General features: G+C 47.0%; 1 protein-coding gene across 9 annotated transcripts in view; it reads right to left on the bottom strand.

Annotated features, from left to right (window-relative positions):
- Positions 1-27,080, bottom strand: part of DIXDC1 (DIX domain containing 1) — a 45,402-nt gene that overhangs the window by 9,110 nt on the left and 9,212 nt on the right. For 4 of the 9 annotated variants that reach the window (XM_039350561.1, XM_039350562.1, XM_039350564.1 and 1 more), the window contains exons 3-12: positions 17,085-17,214; positions 16,609-16,734; positions 15,447-15,696; positions 13,950-14,060; positions 5,974-6,101; positions 4,506-4,711; positions 1,127-1,216; positions 995-1,048; positions 580-630; positions 162-266 (exon numbers count right to left, since the gene is read on the bottom strand). In XM_039350561.1, coding sequence (XP_039206495.1) covers positions 162-266; positions 580-630; positions 995-1,048; positions 1,127-1,216; positions 4,506-4,711; positions 5,974-6,101; positions 13,950-14,060; positions 15,447-15,696; positions 16,609-16,734; positions 17,085-17,214 — 1,251 coding nt within the window. Of the gene's footprint in view, positions 1-161; positions 267-579; positions 631-994; positions 1,049-1,126; positions 1,217-4,505; positions 4,712-5,973; positions 6,102-8,940; positions 9,564-13,949; positions 14,061-15,446; positions 15,697-16,608; positions 16,735-17,084; positions 17,215-25,097; positions 25,440-27,080 lie in introns of those variants that run through there. The other 5 variants (XM_039350569.1, XM_039350567.1, XM_039350568.1 and 2 more) reach the window with 4 other exon arrangements.

The following is a 27,080-nucleotide window of genomic DNA, read 5'->3' on the forward strand; positions in this document are numbered from 1 at the left end:
TCCCCAGCAGTGGAACTGAGGCTTCCTGGCCATCCCACCCCTCTCCCTTCTTCTCCTTCCCCCAGAGACCCCAGGGAAGACCCTCCCAGATCCTGTGCCCTCCAGAGACAGTCCTTGCCCTCTGTCAGATGGTTTGGCACATCACAAAAAGACGCACTCACATTCTGGCTGTGCAATTCTTCCTTGTCCATATTCGCTCTCAGCAGCTCCTGTTTGATCTGAAGCATCAGAGTGTCTTGCTGGGCCAGCCGTTGCTGCAGGGCATCCTATAAACAAACAAACAAACAAACGCACCCCATTTGAGGCTCCAAGCACCCCTATATATATATCAATGCTGCAGAGTGGTAAATTTGCAGCTTTTCACAGGGTTTGAAATGATATTTCCATCTCTTTCTAGTCTGCTATTTTTTTTAAAGAGGGAACCCCAATAGCTTTCATTAGCCTGACCTTACTTTATTTGTTTCCTAGACTTACAGCATGCCCCTCTAATTTTGCCTCCCACGGGCTTCTGGAGATTCCCCCCCCCCAAAGCTGCCTGCTTCCTCCCCCACCCTCTCCTTTGCAAATGTTCACTCTCACCTTGATACCTTGCAGGTTTCGGCTGTCCTGCTTGCAGGCCTGAAGTTCCTTCTGCAAAGAAGCCAAAGAAAGGAGAGGGGGTTCAGCCCCTTTCTCCCCACATCCTGGTTGAAATCAATTCTGCACGCCCAAGCCTGGCTGCCCTTTAGGCCAGATGCCAAGAACGCCCAGAACCCAACGGTTGCCTTAACCACCACAGTATGTATCTGCTTTAAGGCCGTCACAAAAAAGTCGTAAAATCAGGTTGGTCTGGTCATGTAACTGACTCATTTTACAACCGTCCAGACAAATAACCGTTAACAGGCAGGTCCCATTACAGTCCTATATCAAGGACTTCCTGTCCCGGCACATCTGGATGCAGCAGCTTCCTAAAAGGGTCCGAGCAGCCCTTTTTCCATCTCCAGGTGTTGCTCACCTTCAGGTCCTGGTTCTCCTCCAGACTCTGATCCAGGCGGCTCCGGAGGATGACCTAAAGGCCAAAGGGAGCCGTTATTTCCCAGCGCCCCCTCAGCCCGTTCAGGAAGGGGGGTCGGGAGAAACGGCTCACCAGCTGCTCTTCAGGACTGGCTTCCTGCTCGCAAAGCCCCAGCGACTGCTCCTGCTCGTCCTCCGGCAGCGATCCGTTCAGCAGCAACGCCTGGCAGGACAAGAAGGGCAAAGAGCCACCCGCTCAGCCAGGTGGCTCCATGGAACCCTCCCCCCTCCCGGGAAATTCGACCTTCCCTGGGAGATCCAGAGAGGTGAAGAGGGGCTCGACCTTCTGAAGAAATGTAGCAGAATCAAAATGGAGGAAGGGAAGCAACAGACAAAACCACTGCAAGCAATGGCCTTCTAGCATCAAGTCTTAGATTTGGGAGGGAGGGAGGGAAGAAGGAAGGAAGGAAGGAAGGAAGGAAGGAAGGAAGGAAGGAAGGAAGGAAGGAAGGAAGGAAGGAAGGAAGGAAGGAAGGAAGGAAGGAAGGAAGAAGGAAGGAAGGAAGGAAGGAAGGATGGGAATGAGAGGAAGGGAAAGAGGGAGGGAGGAGGGAAGGAAGGAAGGAAGGAAAGAAGGGAGGAAGGAAGGAAATGGGAATGAGAGGAAGGGAAAGAGGGAGGGAGGGAGGGAGGAGGTAAGGAAGGAAGGAAGGAAGGAAAGAAGGGAGAAGAGGAAGGAAGGGGAATGAGAGGAAGGGAAAGAGGGAGGGAGGGAGGAGGGAAGGAAGGAAGGAAAGAAGGGAGGAAAGAAGGAAATGGGAATGAGAGGAAGGGAAAGAGGGAGGGAGGAGAGAAGGAAGGAAGGAAATGGGAATGAGAGGAAGGGAAAGAGGGAAGAAGGAAGGAAGGAAGGAAGGAAGGAAGGAAGGAAGGAAGGAAGGAAGGAAATGGGAATGAGAGGAAGGGAAAGAGGGAGGGAGGGAAGAAGGAAGGAAGGAAGGAAGGAAGGAAGGAAGGAAATGGGAATGAGAGGAAGGGAAAGAGGGAGGGAGGAGGGAAGGAAAGAAGGGAGGAAAGAAGGGAGGAAGGAAGGAAATGGGAATGAGAGGAAGGGAAAGAGGGAGGGAGGGAGGAGGGAAGGAAGGAAGGAAAGAAGGGAGGAAAGAAGGAAATGGGAATGAGAGGAAGGGAAAGAGGGAGGGAGGAGAGAAGGAAGGAAGGAAATGGGAATGAGAGGAAGGGAAAGAGGGAGGGAGGGAAGAAGGAAGGAAGGAAGGAAGGAAGGAAGGAAGGAAATGGGAATGAGAGGAAGGGAAAGAGGGAGGGAGGAGGGAAGGAAGGAAGGAAGGAAAGAAGGGAGGAAGGAAGGAAATGGGAATGAGAGGAAGGGAAAGAGGGAGGGAGGGAGGGAGGAGGTAAGGAAGGAAGGAAGGAAGGAAAGAAGGGAGGAAAGAAGGGAGGAAGGAAGGAAATGGGAATGAGAGGAAGGGAAAGAGGGAGGGAGGGAGGAGGGAAGGAAGGAAGGAAAGAAGGGAGGAAAGAAGGAAATGGGAATGAGAGGAAGGGAAAGAGGGAGGGAGGAGAGAAGGAAGGAAGGAAATGGGAATGAGAGGAAGGGAAAGAGGGAGGGAAGGAAGGAAGGAAGGAAGGAAGGAAGGAAGGAAAGAAGGAAGGAAGGAAGGAAGGAAAGAAGGAAGGAAGGAAGGAAGGAAGGAAAGAAGGAAGGAAGGAAGGAAGGAAGGATGGGAATGAGAGGAAGGGAAGAGGGAGGGGGAGGGAAGGAAAGAAAGGAGGTGAAAGAAGGGAGATGGGAATGAGAGGAAGGGAAAGAGGGAGGGAGGGAGGAGGGAAGGAAGGAAGGAAAGAAGGGAGGAAAGAAGGAAATGGGAATGAGAGGAAGGGAAAGAGGGAGGGAGGAGAGAAGGAAGGAAGGAAATGGGAATGAGAGGAAGGGAAAGAGGGAAGAAGGAAGGAAGGAAGGAAGGAAGGAAGGAAGGAAGGAAGGAAGGAAGGAAGGAAATGGGAATGAGAGGAAGGGAAAGAGGGAGGGAGGGAAGAAGGAAGGAAGGAAGGAAGGAAGGAAGGAAGGAAATGGGAATGAGAGGAAGGGAAAGAGGGAGGGAGGAGGGAAGGAAAGAAGGGAGGAAAGAAGGGAGGAAGGAAGGAAATGGGAATGAGAGGAAGGGAAAGAGGGAGGGAGGGAGGAGGGAAGGAAGGAAGGAAAGAAGGGAGGAAAGAAGGAAATGGGAATGAGAGGAAGGGAAAGAGGGAGGGAGGAGAGAAGGAAGGAAGGAAATGGGAATGAGAGGAAGGGAAAGAGGGAGGGAAGGAAGGAAGGAAGGAAGGAAGGAAGGAAGGAAAGAAGGAAGGAAGGAAGGAAGGAAAGAAGGAAGGAAGGAAGGAAGGAAGGAAAGAAGGAAGGAAGGAAGGAAGGAAATGGGAATGAGAGGAAGGGAAAGAGGGAGGGAGGAGAGAAGGAAGGAAGGAAAGAAGGGAGGAAAGAAGGAAATGGGAATGAGAGGAAGGGAAAGAGGGAGGGAGGAGAGAAGGAAGGAAGGAAATGGGAATGAGAGGAAGGGAAAGAGGGAGGGAGGGAAGAAGGAAGGAAGGAAGGAAGGAAGGAAGGAAGGAAATGGGAATGAGAGGAAGGGAAAGAGGGAGGGAGGAGGGAAGGAAGGAAGGAAGGAAGAAGGGAGGAAGGAAGGAAATGGGAATGAGAGGAAGGGAAAGAGGGAGGGAGGGAGGAGGGAAGGAAGGAAGGAAAGAAGGGAGGAAAGAAGGAAATGGGAATGAGAGGAAGGGAAAGAGGGAGGGAGGAGAGAAGGAAGGAAGGAAATGGGAATGAGAGGAAGGGAAAGAGGGAAGAAGGAAGGAAGGAAGGAAGGAAGGAAGGAAGGAAGGAAGGAAGGAAGGAAGGAAATGGGAATGAGAGGAAGGGAAAGAGGGAGGGAGGGAAGAAGGAAGGAAGGAAGGAAGGAAGGAAGGAAGGAAATGGGAATGAGAGGAAGGGAAAGAGGGAGGGAGGAGGGAAGGAAAGAAGGGAGGAAAGAAGGGAGGAAGGAAGGAAATGGGAATGAGAGGAAGGGAAAGAGGGAGGGAGGGAGGAGGGAAGGAAGGAAGGAAAGAAGGGAGGAAAGAAGGAAATGGGAATGAGAGGAAGGGAAAGAGGGAGGGAGGAGAGAAGGAAGGAAGGAAATGGGAATGAGAGGAAGGGAAAGAGGGAGGGAAGGAAGGAAGGAAGGAAGGAAGGAAGGAAGGAAAGAAGGAAGGAAGGAAGGAAGGAAAGAAGGAAGGAAGGAAGGAAGGAAGGAAAGAAGGAAGGAAGGAAGGAAGGAAATGGGAATGAGAGGAAGGGAAAGAGGGAGGGAGGAGAGAAGGAAGGAAGGAAATGGGAATGAGAGGAAGGGAAAGAGGGAGGAGGGAAGGAAGGAAGGAAGGAAAGAAGGAAGGAAGGAAGGAAATGGGAATGAGAGGAAGGGAAAGAGGGAGGGAGGAGGGAAGGAAGGAAGGACCTGCAATCCAGAGATCATCCTTTTGGCCTCTTCCATTTCTTTCTCTAAGTGATCCTGCTGCTCCAGGAGGTGCTCCTCCCATGAAGTCTCCAGACTTGGGGCAGGGCACTTTGGGGACCATTCAATGGGCAACCGAGCCCCATTTTCTTCTAGGTGGGAAACAACATATCTGTGGTCTAACTCTGGAAACGCGTGGCTCCAGGTCGCTGAGGGGGAAGAACAGGAAGCCAAAGGCAAAGAGAGAGAGAGAGAAATAAACTAGATTTCTGCTTCAGTCCTTAAATATCTTTATTTTCATTTATATTCATTTTAAAGCCCTCTGCCTTCATTCCTCCACGGTGTTTCTCCACCTTGGCAACTTTAAGAGGTGTGGACTTCAACTCCCAGAATTCCTGGAATTGAAGTCCACGTGCCTTGAAGTTGCCGAGGTTGAAAGACCCCACTCTATCATATTTGCTTTATTACCAACGTCCCAATCTCTTTCCTCTGTCCCTTTTTCCCTTTAAAATACACAGAGGCTCCAATTGTGGTATCACATTAGTAAAATGTACTATATTATTAAAACATAAATTAGTAAATTGGCTACCTATACCATGCACAGATGATTAGACACTTGTCTTGATCTCAGAGACATAATAAAAAAAACCCACAGCAGAAAATATTTACAAAACTGTTAAACACATCTTCAGAAGATTTCAAGTTAGGAAAACATACAACACGACACTCCCTCAAATGTCCCCCAGCCTAAGTTGGCCCGGCTTTAGCAGCTGATAGAAGAATTTGCACCATCCTTAACATATTAAATATATATATTAAATAGAAACCATCACCCTGAACATTATTTTTCGGTTTCTTGGGGGGGGGGGATACATCTGTTCCACAGCAGGCCTCTCCATTTGTTGCAGACGCCTTCAGATCCAGTTCCAATAAATGCTCTCACTAGTGACATGATCTGTTTTTAAAAGCAGGCTGCCAAATCAAGGAAGGACCCCTTTTCAATAAGGCTCACCAATTTTAAACGGATGGCCTTGTTCAGCCAGTCAACATCCTTACCCAAAGCAAGAAACAGCACCAGAAAACACGATAGAAAAGTCATCATGAGGGACGAATAGGTTGATTAGTGTTTATATGATCTTTACACGCTTTTTTGTTTTTTATATTGTTTTTCTGACTGTTAGTAGCCATCCCCCCTTATTGGAGATGGGCAGCCACATAAATTTAAATTAGATAGATAGATAGATAGATAGATAGATAGATAGATAGATAGATAGATAGATAGATAGATAGATAGATAGATAGATAGATAGATAGATAGATAGATAGATAGATAGATATAGATAGATAGATAGATAGATAGATAGATAGATAGATAGATAGACAGACAGACAGACAGACAGACAGACACATGGATGGACAGACAGACAGATTTAACTCTGAAATTTCTAGGTAGGAAGACCCTTTCCCTTACCTGTCCTTATTCCTGCTTTTTCTTCTCCATCTTCTTCTTCATGGCCAAGGTCAAACCCTGCCTTCTCCTCGGAAGGGGTGCTGCCTGATTCACTCTTTGCACTGTTGATAGGGCTAGGAGAGGTGAGACTGTGGGCAGATGCACAGAACAGACAGTTACGTGAGGACAGGTACCAATTCTGCTTGAATATATCACTTTCCTGGACCTGAAATCATACCATCCTGCCAAAAAAAAGCTCAATTAAGAGTAAGAATGCCCCCCGTCAACAAGTCCATCCAATACAGTCAGGAAGACCCCTCTTCAACCCAGGAGGGGGCAGTCCTCAAGTGACCTTGAATGGACTCTAGTCTTTCAACCTTGGCAACCTGAAGATGGTTGGACTTCAACTCCCAGAATTTCCCAGCCAGCCTGGGAATGTCTTTAAGAATGGGTCAAGGCAGTCTGACGTTCGAACACCCAGGAAGGGTTCCAAGAGAACCATCTTCCGAGAGATCCTTCTACCCCCTTCCAAGGGTCTCAGACAGTCAAGCCCCCTCCTCCCTTTGCTGGTCCTACCTCTACTTCTCATTGTACGGGGGGGGGGAAGCAAAGGGAGAGGGAGGGAGAGAAAGGAGGGGGACAAGGACAATATTTTTAGGGGCTTACTCTAGAGGGCCAACCCACCATGAACCCCTCTTCCCCATCCTAGGAGTCTCCTTGCCGGCATCTCCCAGACAACAGGGAAAGGCATCCGAAGGCACTGACCCATTTAATGCATCCCCAAAGAATTCCTCCTTGCGAGGGTGAGCAAGAGTTAATGTACCATTTTCCCAGACAGAGAAGCAAAGATGCCCCGAACAAAAGGGAAATAAAGGAGAGAAAAAGGGATTAAGCAAACGAAAGAGACGAGAAACAAAGATGGGAGGCACTTTCCCAGCTCACTTTTCCTGCTCTTCCCGAGAGGGCCAAGTCGGCTCCCACGACTGAGCCTGAGTGGGTGTCTGCGTTGTGGGGGCCTCTAGCGCACACTAGGACAGTCTTTCCCAAACTTGACCATTTTAAGGCATGAGGACTTCAACTGGCTGTGAAAGAAAGAAAGAAAGAAAGAAAAAGAAAGAAAGAAAGAAAGAAAGAAAGAAAGAAAGAAAGAAAGAAAGAAAGAAAGAAAGAAAGAAAGAAAGAAAGAAAAGCGTTGCTGGCTGTGGAATTCTGGGAGTTGAAGTCCACATGCCTTAAAATGGTCAAGTTTGGGAAACACTGCACTAGGACAATACACAAAGCATCTCACCATCGGGGGGGTGATGAAGAGGATGGCCAGTTTTTGGGGCGCCCCATTCTAAATGAAAAAGCGACGTGCTTTTCCGGGTTCATACCCCATAATTCAGAAAGTGATCTCTTTTACAACTCAACCAATTCCAGTGAGTTACACCTAGTTTCCCACACTGGCAGTATGCCACATCACGTTCTTGAACTCTGCACTCCAATCCCTGGAAATCCCCCTTGCTGAAGGCTGGCATCCTCAGTGCAACAAGAAACCCCCCCCCCCTTTTTTTAATCTTAGGGATTCTCAAAAGCAGTGTTTTCCAAACGTGACAATTTTAAGGCATGTGGACTTCAACTCCCAGAATTCCACAGCCAGCATTGCTGGGAGTTAAAGTCCTCATGCCTTAAAATTGTCAAGTTTGGGAAACACTGCTCAAAAGTACAGCTGACACCCAGGTAAATGGGACCTCCTCATAAAGTAAGTTTATTCTAAACTAATTTATAATTTAAACTAACCAAGGAGAGAAGCAACCTGGAATTAAGGCGAAACTTCCTGACAGTGAGGACGATTAACCAGCGGAACACCTTGTCTCCAGAAGTTGTGGGTGCTCCATCACTGGAGGTTTTCAAGAAAAGACTGGACAGCCAGTTGTCTGAAATTGTATAGGGTCTCCTGCTTGAGCAGGGGGTTGGACTAGCAGGCCTCCAAGGTCCCTTCCAGATCTATTCCGATTAATGCTAGGAGAGGCAAACGCCTTGAAGATTTTGTTTCTGCAACAATGCCACGGCAATGTGCCTGTCTAAGAGGAAACGGGTTTTTAAAAGGTTGCAAAAGGCCACCAGTCTCCCCCTCCCTGCACAGTTCTGCATTAGCCAGGGAAGAAATGATCCCGTTTTGTATGCAGGCTTCATTTCTGCCCAACCGTCTGCCCTCTCGTGAAGCCACAGCAATCCAGCTTCTTGTGGGGCGAGACTTCCAGCAGGTGACAATAAAGCCAAAGGTCCCTGGAGGCAGCTGATGACCAGGAGTCCTCAAAAGGCAGGACTGGCGTCGTACACCCACAGAAATTCCCCTTCTCCTCCGTGGGGAGCAAAGTATGGTCCCACACAGATCCTTCGAGAGAATTCCCAACAACAGTTCAACACACATTTGCCACAAGAGTAGAGAAGCACCTGCAGGTGCCACCTGACCAGATCCCACTTCCAGTCCTTTTGACTATACCATCACTGAGCACCGATCCCCCCCCCACCCCAAAGCCTCCACCTGAGGCTCAAACCCTTCTACACATCCATCTCCACTCATCAGGCCACCAAACTGCCATGGAGAAGGCAAAGCCAGGGTCCTCACATCAGGTTCTCAATGGGGAGGGGGGGGAGAGGCAAGAAGCTTTTGCAATTTATATCTTGGGGAGGGGGGGAGGAAAGAAGAAAACTAATTCATCATCCTGTGCTAAAACTGCCGAGAAAGCAAAAAAACCCAAACCCATTTCAGCACGATTTATGGCCTAAGGAATTGCCCGGCTTAATTCCTTGGGGGGGGGGCTGTACCCAAGCAGGGTCAAAGCTCAGCTCCTGAATTTTAAAAACAGTCCGGAAAAGCAAGTCAGGGAGGACCACCGAACCCCCTGGGCGATTTTCACAAGGGACCTGCTTCATCGTGGACCCCTGCAGTCTGTTCTCTCCCCCCCCCCCGCATGAAAGCAGCCGTGCCGAGGGAGGGCTCACCATTTCACCGGCTTCCCTCCCATGTTCCGATTCTGGCTCTGCCCCAGAGCCCGTCTCCTGGCCAGCCTCAGTCTTCACATGCCACATCCCTCCACCAGCCTGGCCCTTCTGCGCCAGGGAGGCTGGCCAAGCGGAGGCAGAAACCTTGCCCAGGTCAGTCGAGAGCTGGGAAGAGAGACGTGGCGAGCAGGAGAAACGCCGGAGTCCCGCTTCTTCGGAAGGCGCTGCAAATCAAGGCGTCCCTGAGGCAGCAGCAGCCCTGTTTTTCAGCTCAGCCAGGACGATGTTGTTTGTTTTGCACTGTTGCGCTGCGGGTCTGACGCATGTCCAAATTCCTTTTGGCAGCCCCAGAGAGCCGTCTGGGTCTCCTTCTCCTCATCCCATCCCGGGCAGCCGATTCCTTTCTCCCTTCTCAGCCGCTGCTTGGAAGAGCCCAAGTTAAGGTGAAGAATTCCTGGGATGGAGGCCGGGTGGCTCACGTAGGGTGGCAGGGAGCCAGCCCCTCCCCAATGTGGGAATGCACACACCCGCAAGAAAGTGTGTGTGTCTATGTGTGTGTCGCTTCAGGCTTTGCTCTCTGCAGCACTCCTGCCTGCTGTCACTGGGGCTCTGCAAGACAGCGGCGTTTTCCTCGAGTTGTCTAAGCCCTGGATGATGGAGGGGGGGGGAAGGAGGGGCGAGGGGGGGGAGGAAGGGAGCTGCCTGGGAAAAGCAGCAGGATTTGGCCAGGGCTCCTGTGAGTCACTCAGGACCGCTGCCTCCCCTTCCCAACAAAACATTTAAAAGCATCCCTGTGGAATAGCGGGATATGGGGAGCGATGCCCTGCGTGGGAACGTCCCCCCCTACTGTGTTCCTGAGGTGCAAAGGATTTTTGCTCTGTGTCCCCTCCCCTGGTGGGGCGGGGTAGCAGAGCCAAGCCCCTGCACCATGCAAAACAGACGGAGCCCCTTCTGCATGTCAGACCCGCCCTTTCCAGCCCCTCATTTGCCAGAGTTGGTTGTTTCCTCCTGGGGGGAGGAGAAAGACGGGACCGTTTGGGAGACCAGGAAGTGCGGCGGCTTCCTTCTGCAGAGGCATGCTGACCTGTTGTGTAGCATCAACCCACACCGACCTGTTGTGTAGCATCAAGCCACACCGCATGCAAACAGAACTGTCATTTGGAAAACGGGCCTCGGCTGCAAGAATGGGCTTCGTGGACCCTCCCCATCCCAGACTCCCCCTTAATGTGTGCTTGGGGAGGAGCTGCACCCAAGTGGTCCAAGTCCCAATGAGATGCTCTGTCCATGTTTTGCAGCTGGATAAAGCCAGGCTCTGGGCTGGGAGGAATTAAAGGCGCTGTGCCTGGCTCCATTCCTCATTCAGCTCTGGCAGCTCCTGCACTGGGTCCTTGCTGAGCTACCCACAACACACAAGGCCACACACGCAACAAAAAATCCCAAAGAGCTACAGCTGGGCCAGACCAAGAGAAATGCTCCTGCCTCTCAAAGCGAAGGGAGGTAAAAAGAAAGAGAGTCCGAAAAAACCTGAATTTTGCCATCCAAATGATTTTATGGTAATTGATATTGGGAGGGGGGGGAGGAGGAGGAAGAGAAAGAGAAGAGGAGGAGGAGATTTTGATAGTAATAAATAGTAGTCCTCAACTTACAACAACAATTGTCTGAATTTTGATCACGTGACCGTGGGGATGCTGCGACGGTCGTTAAGTGTGAAAAATGATCATAAATCAATTTTTTCAGTGCCGTTGTAACTTCAAACGGTCACTAAAGGATCTGTTGTAAGTTGAGGATGCCTGCACTTCTAACCAAGAAATCTATAAATGGCAGGTACGTGGCCAAGGCCTTTTCCCACTGCTGCACTAACTCCAGTGGCAGGTTAATCCTGCAGACGGGAAGCTGGGAAGGGCGGATTACAAGGGACAGATCGCGCCTAGGCGCTTCTGAGCCACCCGGAGATTTACACTAAGCTCATAAAGTTCCTTCTGGAAGTCCTCCTTCACACTCCCCGGACACAGACACAACCCTACACAACGGTCAATCTTCTCTGTCCGGCAAAGGATTTACAAACACGGCTCATTTCATAATTCTTGGGGGAAAACGGAAACACCCCGAAAGAGCCGGGGTGGGGGACAGAGAGAACCCACCGACTCCTTTGCAATGGACGCAGGGCAGCAGCAGCAGAGATGTCCCTGGGATGCTGGCAGAGTTTAGGAGAGAAACATAGAAAGGGAAGAGCTGCCAATTAGAGCAGCCGAGCGACCTGCGGGGAGCAAATTGTAATTCTTCGACCTGGAGGGGAGCCAGGGCGCTGGACCACTCCCTTTAATTCCCGTGAAATGCTGTTTTTAATGAGCTGCTGCTCAGGGAACAGCCTCTCTGTCCCCTCAGCCTAGGGTTCCTAAATGAAGGCCAGGAGCAAAACACAAGTATTTTGACAAAGCATCCCCACCCCACTGGGTGGAAGGTATTTTCCAAGAGCCCAATGTGGCTTCTTTCCAGCCTGTCCATGAACTGAGAAGCTGATATTGTCAGGCTGGGCTAGAAAAATCCTTGTTTTGCACAGGTGTTAATCCACTTGATCTCCCGGAAAATTTTAAAGGATAACCATCTCAAACGTGCAGTCCGTTTTCAAACCCGTCACTCCCCTCTCTTTATTTTAGGGTTAGACAAACAGCAAACTACCAACAGAAGAGAATATTGACCTGTGGGGTTTTGGAGGCGCTCTGAGCTTGTTAATTTTCTTGCAGACGTTTCATGACCCTAGTATGTAACATCATCAGTGCTAGAAGGCAGCGGGGTTTGCTCTGTTTACATACCGCGGCTTGCCCTGCCCTTGTTGGTGGGAGTGTTTAAGCAAAGTCTCAAATATTCCTTTTTTCCCCCTGCCATGAAGAAGATGGACAAACCTGAAGCTACCTTGTTCTTCCCCAGCTAACAAGTGGCATCTTGCGCTTTAAAAGACTCAAAGGAACACGGATGTCCTCAAAACCCAAACTCGCTTTTACAATGTTCAGGGACCCAGTTCTTTAATATTATCTCTCAGGATCAGTAGCAAGGTCTATGCCTCCTAAGCAAGGCATCTCAACATCTCCAGTGAGCACAACACAGAATGTGGAGAAGGATTGTGCCCGGATTGTTTTCAGGACACTGGGCCTCATCTGTGTACCACATCCATGCACAAACTCCCCCCTACTCTCTCTAGGGCAGTTTGGACGTGCTGCTGATCCACCAAAGTTGCAAAGCATCCATGCAGACCTAACTAAACATTGTTTTTAACATTCACAAATACACTGAAGGTCCTTTATCCCCCTTGATGGGGCCTTCGTAGCAGAAAGCCACAATTACACCTCAGCTACACATCCTGCCATCTCCTGTGTCGCTGTCTCTCTCCCACATCCTTGACGCAATCCTCAATTTTCGTCCCATGTCTGCCAAACCCAAAGCCACAAAAACAAGACCATTCCTACACAAAGGCAAAGTTTACTCACTAGCCCGGGGTCTCCATATCCCAAAGCGACAGGCCTGCTTATAAAGTCGGCGAGGAATTATTACTTTTTTTATCATGCAGGGATGATGAGAACTTTGGGGAAAGAGATGGATCTGAGCATTTAGAAGGCCCGGGAAGGGCCAAGTCACATTAGACGGAGGTCAAGAGGTGCTCCAGGCAGACGAGGCCATCCTGCAGGACGAACAGTGACTAAAGAACCAGATGCTTTCCATAACAATCACAAAAACTGGTTTTCCTCCTCACAACTGCCTTTTTATCAAACTAGGCTAGTTAGAAAAGATACCTCCAGTCTCCTCACTTTTTCTCCCACTTCATGTTTCCCAGAGTAAAAAGTCACTTGTAGGAACTCTTCTAAAAACCCACTGGTGAATTATATATGCCAAACCCAACCCCCCCCCCAGGAGCCCACACATTATGGAAGGCCAGAAGTAGCACCTAGTGAAAAGTGCAGGGAGACGAACAGAGCATGCAAACTGGCAAACCGATTCATGCGCAGCCTCCTGAGTTCCAAAGATAGGGACTGAATAAGGATTTCAACAAGGGCTTAAAGGCGGCAGCAGCATCCCGACAAAACAGCAGAGATGAACGCTGGCAGGCAGGAATCAGGGGAACCCCAGTCAGGTTCAAGGTTTTATCCACGTTCTGCTATAAAAGCCAAGGAATTCTAGGAAAATGGCTGAACATCAGGATCACTGGATCTGCCCGTTCAAAGTCCCAGGGAGTGATCACTGGAAGAGCATTAGCAGTTATTTCTAGAAGAATTCTTTTGTCAGAATCCAATTATACTTCATCTCCAGTTATCAATTATAGAAAACCCCATTTCTGCCCTCTCTGGATTCTGTCATAAAGAAAGAGAGGGGGGTGAACAAAGGGGCTTTATGGCTCTCACTTCCTTTGGTACAACTTCAAAGGGTTTGAATGTGGTTAGCACCAAAAGGCCTTATCATAACAAAGGAGGCTATTTACCTTTCATGTAGTTTATCTGAAGTCTCCATCCAGCCGGCAGAAAGGAAAAAAGGGGTGGGATTGTGATGCCTGAAACTGTCACTGGAAGAGGGGGGTGATTGGGTGGGACTACTGGGGAACCCCTTAAAACCTCAAATGGGAGAGCTTGAACCCCAAGTCCTGTCTAGAACGCCTGCAACCATTTTCTCTTAATAAAAGATTCCTGTTGGAAGAATTATTCCAAGAGTTCTGTCTTCTTAAGATGCAACGTGGGGTGGGTCCTTAGCTGAATGCAACAAGGAGCAGAGCCACAGAAGTCTCCCAGCGGGACTTGTGGAAGGACGTGGCTCTTTTGTTTCAGGAAACAAGTGACCTTTGTCCAATGGGGATGGATTGATTCATGAACGAGGAGGGGGCAAGGAGAGGCAAAATGGTGACTTCGTCATCTCAAGGGCGGGCCCACGAGCAGCCTTGCTTATTCTCAAAGGTCAGCCCAGGACCCCGGGGGGGGGGGGAGGGAGGGACGACGGAGTGAGCAGAGAAGGGGAGCACCTCTCACCTGGAGAAAGAGGACTCCGAAGGGCCACTGCTCTGCTGGCCCTCGTACTGCTGGACGAGTGCTCGGACGCTCCAGTGCGGCCGCTCAATCTCCTCGTGCGGGTTGCTGTTTCTGAAGAGAACGACGGCAGCGTCAGGAGAAGGCCAAGAACGGCCCCGAAAGACGGATCAAAATCCTGCCTGCCCCTCTGCATCCTTTCCTTGCCCTCTGGGGGTTGGTCCCAAAAAGGATCTTTTCAAAAGATGATGGTTGCTAAGTGAATTGCGCCAGATTTTATGACCCCTTTTCACTATTTATTTATTTATTTAATTTTATTTATATGCCACCCAATCCCAAAGGACTCAGGGCGGCGTACAAATTTAAAACAATCATCTAACAATAAAACAATAAAATAATACAATCATACCGCGAGTCCGATCATATCCCGCCCCCCCCCGGGGACATCAGCCCCAGGCCTGCCGGAACAGGAGAGTTTTAACGGCTTTCTTAAAGGCCGGCAGGGTGGGAGTAGTTCGAACCTCGGGGGGAAGTTGATTCCACCAGGTCAGAGCCACCACAGAAAAGGCCCTTCCCCAAGGGCCCACCAGCCGACATTGTCTGGCCGACGGGACCTGAAGGAGGCCCAATCTATGGGACCTCACCGGTCTCTGGGAACTGTGCGGCAGTATGTGGTCCTGTAAGTAACCTGTAAGTAACTATGGTTGTTAAGTGAGTCACTGCAGTTGTGAAAGAATCACACGGTCGTTAAGTGAATATGGCTTTCTTCCCTGTCTTTCCGTGTCAGAAGTCAGCTGGGAAGGTCGGAAATGGTGATTAAGTGACCCCGGGATGCCACAATGACCGCAAATAACTGTTTAGCACCCAAATTTTGATCGTGTAACTGTGGGGATGCTGCCACAATTGTAAGGATCCCTCCCTTTTTTCAATGCCACCCTAAGTTCAACGTTGTAAGTCGAGAACTGCTTGTAAATGAGGGTGAAGGTTCATTCACCAAGCTTGTGGGCTGGTTTCCGAACCAGGCTGGGTAACATCTTCAGCAGAGTTTAGGGGATGTCAGTGTTGGTGTTCCTCTGTTTATAAGGGCTTCGGGTGTGGGTGTGTCGAATGAGGGTCTTGTCACGGGTCCTGTAATGCAGTGTTTCCCAATCTTGACAATTTTAAGGCATGTGGACTTCAATTCCCAGAATTCCACAGCCAGCGTTGCTGGCTGTGGAATTCTGGGAGTTGAAGTCCACATGCCTTAAAATTGTCAAGATTGGGAAACACTGCTGTAATGGGTCAGGTGTGGGTGTGTCAATGACACTGACATCCCCTAATCTCCGCTGAAGATGTTACCCAGCCTGATAACGAAACGTTCAGAAACCATCCCACAGGCTCGGAGAGCGAACCTTCACCCTCGCCCTCCACCCTCTGAGCTATAGATATTCGCCACGATGGCGACTTGTAAATATCAACAACCAGCAAAGAGTCGACTGCTGTCCCGAACAGATCACGCACCTCGGGTGGTGCTGGATGGCATCACGGCCCCCTCCCAAGATGTCCTGGCGCACCTCTGCCAGAGCAGCCACCGCCCCGTGGACGGTGGCCACGGCCGAGCGAGGCCTGTGACGGGCCGGCAACGTTCCACCTCCCCCCGAGTTCTTCTCCATGGCGCTGGATGGGGCGATTTTGCCGGAGCCGGGCTTGAAGTGAGCGGCTAACGCCAGGATCAGCCGCATGATGCATTTCAAATTCCCGTCAACGATGTCTGGAAAACACAAACATGCCAAAATGGCGGTGACTGGCCCAGGGAGATGAGTCTGAAGCTATCACTCAACCCGCGAAGGGTAGCCCAGCATCACTACAATCATAATGCCACCTTAAACCGTCTCTGTTGCTAAGTGAGATGGTAGTTAAGTGAGTTTTGCTCCATTTTAGGACTCTTCTTGCCAGAGAATCCCTGCAAATGTTAAGTTAGTCACACGGTTTGTGAAGTGAATCCGATTTCACTTTGCTTGTCAGAAGGTTGCAAAATGGGATCACGTGACCCGGGGGACACGGCAACCGTCATAAATGTGAGTCAGTTGCCAAGCATCCAAATTCTGATAACATGAGCACAGGGACGCTGCAACAGTCGTTAAGTGTGAAAAACGGTCATAAGTCCCCTTCTTCTGTGCCGTTGTAACTTTGAACGGTCAACTACATGAACTGTTGTAAAGTCGAGGACCACCTGTACAGTCATGGAGAACCCTTTCAAGACCTGCGTCCTACTCGTTGTGGGCTGTACAGTGTCGCTTCTGAGAGCTCTGATGAGGCTGACACAGACATTCTCGCACACAACCTCATGAAGCAAGACACGCAATGGTTTGAAGGAACCAAAGGTCCCTCCGATGCTCATGAGATGTGCAGCACCATGAGATGTGTAGAGTCACACCCTTCCTGACTTTACCAACCCTATTGTGTCCACCTTCTGGCCCAAAACAGCCAGAACTTCAAATCTGGTAGCCCAAAAGTTCCTCATGAACTACAAAATGTCCACGGTCACAGTGGACACAACGCATGGCTTTGCCTTCCATCTCTCCCTTTCTTGCACCCATGTTCTACTATCCTCAGCAAGAGAAGACCAAGGGCAAGGAGCATCCAGGCCCTTCAAGGTGAGTGGCTTACGGTTGAGGTTCACCTGTAGCCGAGGTCTGGTGCATGCGGATCTTCTTTGATGCCACAAATTGTAGGACCTTTTCCACGTTCTTCTTCATGGCCTGCTGGTTGGTGGGAGACACCTCCACACCACTGAGTTTCTCTCCAGCTGCAAAGGAGGAGGAGTAAAATTTTAAATCTGCAGGTGTGAAGTGTGGCAGGGGGACAATGGTCAACCCCTTGACCTAGGATGCCGCTGTGAATATAAAATATATTTTGTTCTCTTCTTGAAGCATTAGAAAGCTAGTACACTACAGCGTTTCTCAAACTTGCAATTTTAAGCTGGATGGACTTCAGCTCCCAGAATTCCCCTGAAATACATTTAAGTGAAATGTGAGTAATGCAAACAGGTGGGAGGTGAACAGTGATGTGTGCACTTCTCTCCTGCACAGGTTCTCTGCTCCTCCCACTTAATCCAGATTAAATCCAGGAGTCTGGATTTTCAATGAGGCTGCTCACCTACAATCTCAATGAGAGAAGCAAGGACCACACCATTCCGGAGGTCGTGTCTCAAATCTTGCACGGGTTGAACTTCTGGCTTCTTCTTTAGTTGTGAATTCACCCAGGTGATGTAGGACTGCAGCTGTTGCTAGGAAAGGAAAGGAAAGGAAAGGAAAGGAAAGGAAAGGAAAGGGGAGGGGAGGGGAGGGGAGGGGGGAGGGGAGGGGAGGGAAGGAAGGAAGGAAGGAAGGAAGGAAGGAAGGAAGGAAGGAAGGAAGGAAGGAAGGAAGGAAGGAAGGAAGGAAGGAAGGAAGGAAGGAAGACACTGTGACCACTAAATCTATCCATCCATCCATCTACCTATCTGTCATCCATCACCTACCTACCTAACTACCTACCGCAATATTTCTCAACCTTAGCAACTTTAAAACTTGTGAACCAAGTCCCAGAATTCCTCAGCCAGCCTCTATTCTGGGAATTGAAGTCCACCTATCTTAACCTTGCCAAGTTTGAAAAACACTGGGTTAGAGTCCATAAGCAGGCAAGCCAACAAAAAGCTATTCTGTGAAATGCATAGGACACATTTTACATTAAATAACTCTTTCTGACCCATCTCTAAATAAACCCTGTTTGTACCATGATCCTCTTCCTGCTGACATTAGTAATCTCCAAGCGAAAGGCTTTGATCCTCTGAACCGCTAATTTTAACATTTATTTGCACGGTGGAAAAATGAAAGCCACATGTTTATTAAAATACCTTTTGTTTTCTCTTAGGCAAAGAAATATAGGTAGTCCTCTACTTACGACCTCAATTGAGCCCAACAATTCTGTTGCTAAGCGAGACATTGGTTAAGTGAGTTTTGCCCCATTTTACGACCTTCCTCGCCACAGCGGCTAAGTGAATCACTGCAGGTGTTAAGTTAGTAACAAGGTTGTTAAGTGAATCTGACTTTGCTTGTCAGAAGGTCGCAAAAGGGGATCACATGACCCCGGGACACGGCAACCGTCATAAATACGAATCGGCTGCCAAGTGTCCGAATTTTGATCACATGACCACAGGGTTGTTGTGATGCTCATCACATCAGGTCTTGGCGTGGACTTTCATTAATGGTTTGAGACTCTACAGAGAATTTCCCGCAGCCCTTTGTAGCTTATTATGAGTGCACAAAACTCTCCCACTTACCGTATTTTTACCAGACTGAATGGAGATTTTAAATTCCTCCAAAACAAGGAAAAGAGAGTGGGAGAAACAGCTATCTGTCACTGGTGACAGCTGAAGGATTAACAAGCGACAGAAATAACAAGGCATTAAAATTTAATGTTGCAAAAGAACAGCAGAGTGGTGTTAAATGCACAGAAAGCAGAAAACTACATAATGTCAGGAACCCCCCCCCACCCCCCCCAAAAAAGAATTTCTGAGATGCAAAAAGGAAGAGAATTTAGGGCAGTTGCTTCTTTATTTATAACTTCTCCCACACGTCTCAAATTGCGATAATATAGTGGAAAAAGTGTTTCCCTATTCTCCTTGGAGCAGAATAAAAGGCTGGCTGGATTTTGATTGAAAATAAATTTATCTTGCATCCTGTAAGCATTGATGCTCTCTTCCCATCCCAATTCTCTCACCACAACACGGTGAAGAAGAAATGGTACTGCCTCACCTGGCTGCGTTTTTTCCAAGATGCTCAAAATTGCTCAGGTTCTCACATAACAAAAGAGGAAAAATCTGCAGTTCAGTTTTTACAAATCATGGCCACGCCTTTGCATCCCTAGGCATAATGTGCAGATTTCACATTTATTTCCACGTTGCTGTGGAACAGAGGTTCCTCAACTCCCATAGCAAAAGTGGCAATGGACCTTAAATTATGACTTAGGCAACAAAAAAGTAACAGAACACAGAATAGCAGAGCTGGAAGGGACCTTGGAGGTCTTCTAGTCCAACCCCCTGCTCAAACAGGAGATCATATACCATTCCTGACAAATGGCTGTCCAATCGCTTCTTAAATATCTCTACTGTTGGAGCACCCACAACTTCTGGAGGCAAGGAGTTCCACTGGTTAATTGCTCTCACTGTCAGAAAGTTTCTCCTTAGTTCCAGGTTGCTTCTCTCCTTAATTAATTTCCATCCATTGCTTCTTGTCCTGCCCTCTGGTGTTTTGGAGAATTGGTTGACTCCCCTCTTCTTTTTGGCAGCCTCTCAAATATTGGAACACGGCTATCATATCACCCCCCTAATCCTCCTCTTTGATAGGATGGACATACCTAGCTCCCATAACCATTCATTGTATGGTTTAGCCTCTAGCCCTCTGATCGTCTTGTTCTTCTCGGCACAATTTTTAGAGTGTCAATATCTTTTTTGTATCCTGGTGATCAAAACTGAACACAGTATATTTGCCCTGTGGTCTTACCGGAACCGTATAAAGAAGTACTAACACTTCACATGATCTTGATGCTATCCCTTGGCTGATGCAGCCTAAGACTGCATTGGCTTTTTGTTAGGTTACTAGGTGACAACATCAAGGCAAGTGACTAGTATATAGGCAGAGAGCAAACCGCCCTTCCTTCTAGCACTGATAATGTTACCTAGTTTGGTAGTGAAACGTCCGCAAGAAATCAACGAAGCTCAGAGATCACTAAGGATCCCACAAAAATATTTAGAATGTATTGTACTCCATTACATTTTTACGTAATCCAGAAAAGGATTAAGATAACATTGTGCTGGAGATGTAGTAAGAATACAGTAGTCCTGACTTATAACCCGCAGCTTAGTGACCATTCAAAGTTACAACAGGTCTCCCAAAAGGTACTTATGACCCAGTTCTAAAATTGCAACAGCCAGGTGAAATAAATAAACAAATTCATGCAAAATACAGTAGGTTTAAAAAAGGATGTTTTTGCAAGCAAATTAGAAATATACGCACACTTAAATAACAATTACATTAGACACACACACACATATAGAACTGTCACTGTTATCTACTGTAACAATATACTTTGTGGTTTTTTTCTGTTGATTTTTTTCATTTCTTAAAGCACTTTATGCATTTTTTTTCTTTCTGAAATGTATGCATTTGCACTGCAATTATCTGTGTTTTGTTCTTTTTTCTGCTACTATTTAAAAAGCAAAAAAAAAAAAAAATCAATAAAAAATCCCTGCCGATTTCTGCCTTTTGTCTAAGAGCTTTAATTACTGAGATAGTCCCGTCTGCCAGCAAATCAGGTCAAATTTGCAAGCTTTTCATCTAAGGGTTTGCCTGTGAATGGAAATCTCTGCCTTGCATTTTTAATGAATTAGTTTAAGTTGCTTACTTCCTTGACATTTTTAATTACAGATTTCTTTTGTATATTAAACCACGACCAGATGTTCTATTCTGCTTTGGCTCTGCATGGAAATCACAGGAAATCGAGAAGGATAAAAGGGAAGAGGGACACCCATAATAGAGATTATTAATGAAGATAAGGAACATTATCCGACTGGAGACCTCGGCAGACAACGAAAAGCGGAATCGTCAGTTTATGTCTAGCCTGGATCTCGTCTTTTTTTCTCTCCCTGGGGAAGATTTCTCTGCAGAACTAATCTGTAGCTTCTATCACTGAAAACTAAAACTTTGCCTATTGTTCTTTATGGTGGAGAACATGAACCCTCCAGAAGATCTTCTCTGCACAGCTGGTTTTTAGGATCTTATCAATACCCTTAGGCCAATATATGTCAGGCACGAAAGACCAGGTCTACAAGTGAAAGTTCAATTAAACTGATTTATTGCTAACAACCTTCTCAACTCACCATCAGCATCTGGTTAGTTAGATAAGGGCCAGTGGCACACAAGTGGGATTGGGCTTAGTTTGTTTGTGGCTATGTAGAAATTCTAGGATGATTCCTCTTTTCACTCCATCCCCGGATCCCGTCATTCCTTCTCCTACAATATTTTAATTTTCCACTGTTCATGGTTTTAGGTGAAACCTGCCATCAAGTAGGTCTTAATGCTATTCTTTTAAGTGTTCTATCTTTCTTTTTTCATCTCTATGGTAGAGATGAAATTCTACATGCACAAGGCCGGTCATATGTTCCATATGCACTCTAATCCAAGCGGGTACAATGTGTTGCAGAAACAGCATCTCAAGAAAAAGGGTGCAGAGGAATGCAAGGACTTGTAGCCTATTGGATCTACTGCCAGCCTTTCTTTGCTCATGGCTTTTCCTCCTTTCACTTTGGACATCTTAGTCTCTATGGTAGACTCACAGCTATCCAACCTTGCATAGAAAACCATAGTAGGACCTTAATGAGATTGGATCTGATAGTGAATCTATCTGCTCACTTACTCTATCATAAATGAATGCTTGAAGCTCCTCTTTAAGAGGGTGATGAATTCCCTTGCCTCTGATGGGTTTGTCTCTTCTGTTGCCTCGAGCAATGCAAAGTTGGAGCTGCTTTAGTGCTATTACTGCTCCGGTCATGTGATCTTCATTTTTCAAAGTTTCATGACAGTTTCCCAGCCAGTCTCGCAATCCCTTGCTCCTTCCCCATACTTACCTGCTTACTGGAAAAGGAAGGGAAGGGAATTTCCAATGCTTCCTGCCAGCTTTCCCTAAGCAAAGTCAATGGGGAAGCCAGCAGGAAGTCAGAAATCACTCCTGCCCCACTGCTTTTTGGCCTGCCCATGGTCGTTCTGTTTCTCTGATAAGGATATAGCTCTGAAACAATGGCCCAATGGGGCACAGGTTGTCTGGTAATGTTTGGTTATAGGTCTACCTATTCTAAAGAAAAAGAACAAAGGAGAGCTGCAAAGATGCCCCCTTGAAGCATTCATGCTCCAATTCTTGCTCTGGTTCTCATGTTCCATGTGGCATCACATGTGGCTGTGGGGAGAGCAGCAGGAATCCATCTTAGCTTCTTTCTTCATCAGCCACGTTTCTCCCTGCTCAACCAGACTACCTTGCACACCGCAGTGCCTAGCAACAGGTTCTGGAAATTTAAAAATAGCTGGCACATTTTCTCTCTGATTTTTCGCCCGTTTCCAAGGAGAGACAATTAGAGGGCAGGATTAAGTCAGGTTCAGCTGACGAATTCAGCAATTAACCTCTTGAAGCCAGCATAGATTAGGAATGGGGTTCTTGCATTCACTTTAGGAAACTGGGTAGATTCTGAAGCATAAGTGTTGTCTTTTAAATGCACTTATTTAACTCCACAAAACACTAAGAAAGGCTTTGTGTATTTAACCTCTATCCATCTGTGCCTGTGCTGTGTGAAGTCTGACTACAAAATATTTATTCACTGAATTAAACGTATTGGCTGCCAACTCTAATGGGCCAAGATATACGGTAAAACCTCAGTGCTCAACAAATTGAAATGTCCGAAAGCAGGAAAACTTCATTTATTAAAAAGCTCTCCTCCATGATAAATCTCATCTCATCAATCCCTTTCCATCCAGCCAGTTTTATAAATCTGAGAAGAGGGTGAACTTTTAAAAGGTTTTATTATCAACCAATTCATCCTCTGTCTTCAGAAGTATTTCCATATTCCAAATATTGGAAATTATTAAAAGGAGTTCTTTTTTTCAGAAATCTCAACCGATTCCATAACCTCAAGAACAGAAAAAAAATTAAACAAAAAGGTCATTTAAGTATCAGTTCAATCCCGTGTTTGTCATCCGGTGCTTCTTTTTCCTTCAAGGAAAAGAAATAATTTCTTTCTCCTTCTCTGAATGTGCAAGTCACAAGATCATGATAAGTGCAATCAGCAGCTTCATAATTCAGCCTTCATCAAACTGGAAACTTCCATAAGATTATTAATTCTACTATGTTCACATCTCTTCCCTTGAGCAGGGTTTCTCAGCCTTAGCAACTTTAAGACTTGTGGACTTCAACTCCCAGAATTCCACACCCAGCAAGGAATTCTGGGCGTTGAAGTCCACACATCTTAAAGGATCTACATGCTGGCTGGGGAATTCTGGGAGTCTTAAAGTTGCCACGGTTGGGCATGACCTAATGTGAAGTTGCCTTCCCCATCCTGAAAAAATGTTTTGGAGGTGCAAAACAAACCCCCTTCTAACAAGAAAAGAGACCCCTTTTTTCCTTGCCTCAATGACCCTCTGTGGTTGAACGAGGATGGGCCACCAAAAACAAGGCAGACGTAGCAACAAAGGAAATTTCTCCACCAGCCTTGCCAAGTTCAGCCGCGAATGGACTGCCAAATTCCCCAAGGCCCAAAAGCATTTTGGCCTGAATGAATGAAAACAAGATGGGGATAATTCCAGGAGCAGCCATATGTTCCTTGCCCTACAACCCACTTAAGCCCTTTTCCCCATCACCGTGATTAATGGTGCCTTCTTACCAAGTCATACATTTCTAAGAGCAAACTGGAATACAACTGCATTATTGCTAAAAATGCATAACAAACTCCCATGAGTGTCCAGCAGCTGAACCAGAGTGGTTCATGCTGTACCCAAGGAAACTCCACCCTGGGCCAAAAGCTTTGAAGATCTGAGCTGATTTAAGGAACTAGCAGGAAGTCAGAGAACTTAAGGCCCGGGAGCCTCAATTCCCCACAGGAAACATGCTCTGAAAGCTGGACTAGGCTACCCAGAACATCTTTATCCTATTTCCTACCCATATGTGAAGTTCTTAGAGAAAAGGAAGAAAAATTATTTTCAGACCAAGCCGGACAAATGGTGGTATCTGCTATGAAGTGAAGGATAAACATGTGGTGTCCAAGGTACAGAACCAACATACAGGGACTGGGCTGAAAGAAACCCCACTGAAACCTGCAAACAGGGGTTTATAAAGAGGTCCATCAGCTGTCCTTAGTGTGAGTGAAAACAAAGTCAAGTGAAAGTTGGATCTCCTGCAGCCTCAACCTACATCACAAAGCAGAGTTTTAGACAATTTCTGGACATCTTGCCGAGACTCCACAAATTTTCTATATTTCCGGGAAAGACATGTTCCTGACATCAAACTATGATCCTTTGTTGCGGATAGACCATGCGATTCCACCTCAAAATATCTAGGACAGTGTTTCTCAACCTTTTTAATGCCGCGACCCCCAACCGGTCGTAAGTCGAGGACTGCTCAACCGGTCGTAAGTCGAGGACTACTCAACTGGTGCAGCACCGTTTGCAGAATGGGACTTTTGGCGGGCTCAGCAGGGCAGAGACAGCCTGGACAATTCCTATTGGCTTTTGAAAGCCAATAGAATTAGACTCTATTCAAGAGAGTCTATTCTATTGGCTTTCAAAAGCCAATAGAATAAAAGGGAGTAGCACAGCTAAGGAAAAGGGGGAAAAAAATGGCGGACTGCGTTGTTTGGCGACCCCCGTGAAATGGTCGTTCGACCCCAAATGGGTTCCCGACCCACAGGTTGAGAACCACTGATCTAGGAACTGGGTGGGAATTCCCTTCAGACAATCAGGCATGCAAACCTAGCATGGATTCCCAACCCCATCCAAAACTTGCTTTGGCCGCCATCAAATAAGACAGCCACATCTTCACAAGACCAACCAGACTCAAGTTACTGACACAAATCAGTGAATAATGTCAGTGGACCCGCTTATAGGGATTTCCCCCCCCCCAAGAATGTTGCTTAAACAAAAGAAGACTTTAAGCATTATCAGCCCAAATCCAAACACTGAGGAGAACTTGCTAATTCTCTTATTACACCAGTTTTGTTTTCATTCTGTTTCCGCACATTAGGACAAAACCTCACTGCAAATTTTACAGTTCCGCCTCCCCATGCTCATCAAACTAGGAATTATTTAAGCCATTTTTCCTCAATCTTAGCCATTTTAAGATGTGTGGACTTCAACTCCCAGAACTCCCCAGCCAGCAAGGAATTTTGGGAGCTGAAGTCCACATCTCTCAAAGTTAGTAAAGTTGAGAAACACCGATTGAAATCTCATCAAAACGAACGATTCTTTGCAAAGCACCAGCAAAACTGCCCAGCTTTTCTACTCCAGCCCTCCAACCCCACTCCCTTCAACGTCTCCCGCACCCCCAAGAGGAACTAAGCACCGCTGAGGATGAAGCCAACGCATCCTTTACCTCTGTGAAGCTCTCGTGCACGACATCCCACAGTTTTTCCCGGGCCAGGCAGGCGAGCATTTTTCACAACGCCCTCCCACCCAAAGCATGGAGTTCTTGGATCACAGCGAGCAAGTCCTCCTGCCTTGGAGAAGACCCTCTTTCCCCTCCTTCCACCGGAGACAAAGCCACCTCTCCCAGGCTGCAAAGGGGATCCTGGACCCCAGGTCAAGGCTCGCACTGAGCACGCTCCAAGGAGAGCAGCCGCTTGGCAGATGCCTTCCCAATCTGTTTCCGCAGAACAGCTTCTTCTGCAAGTCCCAGGAACAGGGCAGGAAAAACATCTGCAACACATTTCCAGAATATGCCGCCTCTCTCTCTCCATCTGATGCAAGGAGGCTGTGAGCACTTAAAGGAAGGGGGGGAGGGTGTGGAGAGGGCAGGTCCAAAGCAGCTTGGCTAAAAAGGGAAATGCATTAAAAAAAAAAAGAATTAAAAGAAGCCCAAAGGTTAACAGGACTTCCAACTTTGAAACTCTGGAAGAAAAAGATGAAAGTCAGCCCAAGCAGCAAGTACGCCTGATTTATTTGTAAACACAAACTTCAGAATGCCTTGCAGGAAGATCTCGATTAGTGAAGTTAATAAATGCCACAAAACGGTCGCATTGTTTGAATTTACATGATTCCAAGGGGCGCCCAATGGAAAACAGGATTCCAGCTTAATGGAAATAGGCAATGAAAAGTTTTACGTGCATTTTTTTATACGGACATGAAGGAAATATTACAATAAAAGGTAATTTAAAATGACCGTTAACCAAGTCACAGAGTAGTTTCAGAAAGCTAAATGAAGCAAGGTCCTCCCAACAATCTTCGGGTTGTGAATTGTATTGCTTTCTTAACTCTTTTCTGCGTGTTTCTAGAGGTTTTTTTTTAAAAAAACCCAGAGCTGAACAGAAGATCAGAGTGGAGATTATACAATAAATGTAACACCATGTAGAAAAGTATTGATTTCTTGGTCTGCACAAAAATGGGACAATAATCAAAGTAGAATATGGCAAGATCCAGGAAGTGGATGGTTAATGCAAGATGCAATTAATATTTCAGCCATGTTTGGAGTAATGAGTAAAAATGGGACCATGCAAACAAACTTTTGTTCTGCACAATAAATGACTTTGCTTCTCTCTTCTTTTTTGAATTTTTTCTCTCTCTCTTTTTACAATATAGAATAATAGAGTTGGAAGGGATCTTGAAGGTCTTCTAGTCCAACCCCTTGTCCAAGCAGGAGACTTTACCATATCAGACAAGAGGCTGTCCAATCTCTTCTTCAAAGCATCCCTTTTTTTAACAAAACCATTTTTTTTAACAATTTAATGGGGAGTGGGGTCTCTCAGCACTGTTGAGAAAACAGATGGGGAATTATCAGGGTCAGCCCAGGAATAATCCTGTCTGCAGAGCCACTGAAGATGAAGGGTTAATCATTTCACCATGTGAGGCTGACTATACATTTCTTTTTTTTTTTTCGATCAAGCAACCCAAGGAAACATTTTTGTCTTTTCCTGTCTGAGCTACTCAGGGCAGCTATAAAGAAAGATTCCAAAGTCAAGCAGAGCTTGTTCTTTAATAAGCTTCCATATGCACCTTCCGAGAGAAGAAACTGCACAGAAATGGGATAAACGCTAATAAAATAGGGGAATTTGCAGGTTGGGGTTAACAAAACTCAAAATGAGGGTCTGGAATTGCACAGTGGTTTTTTCCCCCCACAGGCATCGCATGTGCAACGCATGTTGAAAAAGATTGGGGGTTCAGCTGCATTGTTGTAGCCACCATCTTGACATTTTAACCTGCCCACCCCAATGCCTCTCAGGTTATGATGGTCATAACCAACACAATGGTTGTAGAACAGGTCAGCCATGTGACAACCTAATTTTAGGACGTTTTGATGTGTTTTATGACCATACACACTGAAACAGATAGGTCTTAATTCTTTACCAGTCCATACTTATGT

The sequence above is a fragment of the Crotalus tigris genome, unplaced genomic scaffold, assembly GCF_016545835.1.
Source record: "Crotalus tigris isolate CLP2741 ecotype Arizona unplaced genomic scaffold, ASM1654583v1 scf7180000018340.3345759, whole genome shotgun sequence".
NCBI classification, from domain to species: Eukaryota; Metazoa; Chordata; class Lepidosauria; order Squamata; family Viperidae; genus Crotalus; species Crotalus tigris.